This window comes from Sinocyclocheilus grahami, unplaced genomic scaffold (genome assembly GCF_001515645.1).
Source record: "Sinocyclocheilus grahami isolate Dianchi unplaced genomic scaffold, SAMN03320097.WGS_v1.1 scaffold21.1, whole genome shotgun sequence".
Classification (NCBI taxonomy): Eukaryota; Metazoa; Chordata; class Actinopteri; order Cypriniformes; family Cyprinidae; genus Sinocyclocheilus; species Sinocyclocheilus grahami.
The window spans coordinates 4,550,121-4,554,334 of NW_015505200.1; the positions used below are offsets into that span (position 1 = coordinate 4,550,121).

The following is a 4,214-nucleotide window of genomic DNA, read 5'->3' on the forward strand; positions in this document are numbered from 1 at the left end:
TATAAGATAAAAAACTATATATATAAAAAAAAATATATATATATATATATATATATATATATATATATATATATATATAGTATCATGGCAACTATCGGAATTAAAATAAGTTTAAGTACTAAAATGACTAATAATGAAATATAATTTCAGATTTAAAAAAAATTGTTGCAGACATACCAGTATAACTGGTATAACAGAATCTCTATCAAAAGACAAATCTGTTGTTTGGCATATACCCACATTTCACACAGTATATACAGTCATACTGCTCAGCACAAATAAAAAAAAAAACTTCAAACTTACCCATTGAAGGGGCTTTTAGGAAACAACTGTCTGTTCTCAGACTCCTTCAATTTAGAGTTTGGCGATTTCTCTTCCATCTTCACTTCTCGTGGAGAAGCTGGAAAAGGAAAACATTTGAGCTGTGCTTTGAGAAGTACAAAAAGCTTGTTTAGTAAGTAAAAGCAAACAGAACAAAAACTTACAGGGTTTTGATGCTGGGGAAAATCCACCAATGGCAGCAAGAGCTGGGGTGCCATTGGGATTCTGTCCTTTGGCTTTTAGTCTTGCCTCCTCCAGGGCCACCTTCCTCTTTTCCACCCGTTTTTCAAGCTGTTCACTGTTAGGCTGAAAGAGGGATGGAGTATTAACAACAGCACGTAGTAACGACAATTAATAGAAATAAAGATTGTCAAAGTAATACAAGTATGTGCCAAGTTAATAAAACTTAAGCTACCTTTTCTCTAGAATAAAGCTTCATCGTGCTGATACATATTTCTTTGATGTCCTCCTTAGTAACACCGAAAACAAGATACCAGTGTGGCTTGGAAGGAAGAGGAATCTGAAGAAATACAAAAACACAAAATGAAATAAAAAGAAAGAATGAAAGATAAAGATAGAGATAAATCCAAAGATGTACCTGTAGTACTCGAGCAGCGAGGTAAATACAAGCACACGCAATGGTCTCAGGTTCAAACCGCACAAACACGTTGGTTCTGAGGGCATCATTCATATAATTCCTGCAACACATTAAGAAACACCTATGCAACACCTGCCATGCTCTCTCTCTCATATGGCTTCTGGAGACTCTTAACTTCATGTCCTTTCCCTCACTTTTTGAAAAGTAGCCATGATGGTGGCAATTGTATAATCTTAACAAATTTGAACAACAAATAACTGAACAATAACTGAAGCACAAACAAAGCGCATGTTGCGAAATCGAAATTTTCAAACCCCATATCAAAAAAGGTGTGAGGAGAGGCAAGAATCACTTCATGGTGGATATCAGGGACAACTTACTGTAACAAAATTCACATGAACATGATTCATATGAAAAAAAAAACGTACCGTTTTCACTGCTAAAAAAAATCTTTTGGATTTAGAGAGCATAAAGCGCACAACTAAGTACTAGCAACTCAAGCTCTGTGGGAGGGAGAAAAAGAAAATCCTGGACCCCCCAGCAAAGCCTTCCATTCAGAGAACCTCCGCTGAGAGCTCTCACTGGATTGGCTGGCAGTCTCGAAAAGGCCAGCCAATGAGGTGGGAGGGGTTCCTGGTCTTGTGCCTGAGGAGTTCGGGTGTTTTCTGTGACACTTACCACCATGGGCTACCCTTTAATCAAAGAGTAGAGAAAGGACAAAGTTAAACAGAGCTCTCCATAAGCCTTAACCTCAAAGATGTGCAAGAAATCACCAAACACATAACCTACAGATAGGGCTGTGCAAAAAATCGAATGCGATTTTTTTTCATGCGCATCTCGTCAGTAAAGCCGCTTCTGGTGATTAGTAGTAAATCTCCAGCACGTGCTTTCACCAGAAGCAGCTTTACTGACAAGATGCGCATGAAAAAAAATAAAATAAATCGCATTTGATTTTTTGCACAGCCCTACCTACAGAATACCTCTGCATTCTTAATACAAAAAACGTGTGATGCCAGAATGATGTGAACCTATCTTACCTTAAGGTATATCAAGCTATAATGCAATTCATGCTTTATAATGCAGTGTTTCCACTAGGTCCTGTTGATACTTAAGTACCAACCTCTTTCACACAAGTTCAAGGTCTTATCAGCCAATTTTACTAGTGGAAACACGGCATGAGTCCAACCATAAATCTGATGCAAAGTCTCCTCTATAAGGGGAAAAAATTCCAAGTCATAATTTAAAGGGCATTTTTATGAGCTCCAAAAACAAACACACTTACCATGCTGTTTGAACCAGCATCTGATTCTTCTCACATTCAAGAACTTGCAGGTACATGACTATAATCTGAAAGAGTTGAAAAAAAATTATGGAAACTTGCAGGATTTTCACACACAAAAATATATTCCGGATAGCAGCAGAATATTAGAAATCAAAACTTACCTTGTGTGGATGTTTGACATGAACACAGAACCCCAGCTCCTTAAGGATACGGCGCTCCGCTTTGATCACTTGGTTCTTGGTGTTAATGTAGTTTTGATCAAGGACAAGAGGGGTGCTCCTAGTTCAACATAAAACACAAAAACGGCTGTTATAATACATGTTACATATGATATATTATTAGAAAAACATTTCCTCTGCAAGAAGGAATATAATTAGACTTTAACCAAATTTTCAAAACGGTTCCAAGTCATCATTAGATGTGCAATCCAAAGTTTTAGCTAAGCACAGCAAGTAACTGACGGGAGTTGAAATTCTACAGGTTTCATCTACTAAATTTCTTGGACTAATTCCTAAATATCTAACTCTAATAATAAAAACAACTAATCGACTTACTTTTTGCCTTTTCCTTGTTTCAAATGATGGAAACCGTTGATCACATCCCTCACTCTTCTTGGCGATTCCTCGATCTTTGATGCCAAGTTGACGCAGGCCATTGCAAAAATCTGTTTCAAAGTGACAACCACATAAACTATGTTCATAATCTGGGTTAAGTCAAAGTTTTTTTTCGTATTTTGTATCTCTGACTTACCTCAAAGCTGTGCTTGATGAAGGACTTCGAGTAGAAGAATCGTTGAAAAAGGACTTGTCCAGTTGCCATCGCCACCTATTCAAAATACCAAATAGTGTATGAAAAACAACGCTCATGTCAGTTGACTTACATAAAAACAACGCCTACTTGTTAGACAGCTAATAATAGAGCGACAAATAATCTATTTTAATTACATCCCGAAATGCATTACACGGCAGGGCGGGCAGGCATCATCTGAAGGACCCGCTGCCGCTGGAAAACAAAGGGCCACCGGTTTCAGTGTGCCGGTTACGGCTAGCTAGCCGTGCTAAGCGCATCGTCGTATACGTTAAGATCATTAGGAATTAAACTAACGGACTAAATCAAAATGTAACATATTTAGACAGTAACCTGTGGCAGACGCAGAAGAATCCCGGCGGACTGGATGAGTTCGCAGCCCAGAATCCGCAGGTCTGTCTCAGTCTCATGGTCGAGGCCATCCAGCATGGACGGGGTCGAAGAGAGACTCTCCTCGGGTATAATCGAGCTATCGATGGCCAGAAACACCTCCGAATACACTTTATCGCCGATCAGTATGCCTTGGCTGTTTGCTGGAGTGTTCACATGAGGAGATAAAACACCTAGAGACATCTTGACGGAGTAAATCGGTAACACAAAACGTAGACCTTTCGTCAGCCAGGCGGAAATGGCAACGTTTCGTTATTGACGCAATACAACAACGGACGTGACGTCAATGGTTCCGTTGAAATGGTGAAATCCCGTAGAATACCACGATATTGTGTTAAAGCGCTGTGTGGGTCGTGCTGCACCTAATGTTATATATATATCTCTTTTTTAATATATAAAAACAATATAAGTCTACGACATATCCTCATTTAGATAGCTGTGAGACTCCGGATTCCAACAGATCAGAAAACATGCGGTTTCTTGTAGCACGAAGAATTTCACACTCCATTACTACATGCTTCACGGTTTCTAACAATATAAGTCTACGACATATCCTCATTTAGATAGCTTAGTAAACGTTTGTGTAATAATGAAAAGAAATGGAATAAAACAACTTAATGCCACCATAGAACAACAGATAGATAGATAGATACAGTGGAGAAAAAAAGTATTTAGTCAGCCACCAATTGTGCAAGTTAGTTCTCCCACTTAAAAAGATGAGAGAGGCCTGTAATTTCAATCATAGGTATACCTCAACTATGAGAGACAAAATGAGAAAAAAAAATCCAGAAAATCACATTGTAGGATTTTTAAAGA

At 38.4% G+C, this 4,214-nt stretch overlaps 1 protein-coding gene across 2 annotated transcripts in view; it reads right to left on the reverse strand.

Moving 5' to 3' along the window:
• Positions 1–3,669, reverse strand: part of LOC107557347 (cyclin-L1) — a 5,017-nt gene extending 1,348 nt beyond the window's left edge. Inside the window, exons 1-9 of one of the 2 annotated variants that reach the window (XM_016240745.1) lie at positions 3,342–3,669; positions 2,952–3,026; positions 2,756–2,865; positions 2,363–2,480; positions 2,202–2,266; positions 920–1,019; positions 737–841; positions 486–627; positions 304–400 (exon numbers count right to left, since the gene is read on the reverse strand). In XM_016240745.1, coding sequence (XP_016096231.1) covers positions 304–400; positions 486–627; positions 737–841; positions 920–1,019; positions 2,202–2,266; positions 2,363–2,480; positions 2,756–2,865; positions 2,952–3,026; positions 3,342–3,581 — 1,052 coding nt within the window. In that variant the 5' untranslated portion in view covers positions 3,582–3,669. The remainder of the gene's footprint in view (positions 1–303; positions 401–485; positions 628–736; positions 842–919; positions 1,020–2,201; positions 2,267–2,362; positions 2,481–2,755; positions 2,866–2,951; positions 3,027–3,341) is intronic. The other variant, XM_016240737.1, reaches the window with a different exon arrangement.
• Positions 3,670–4,214: the final 545 nt, after the last annotated feature.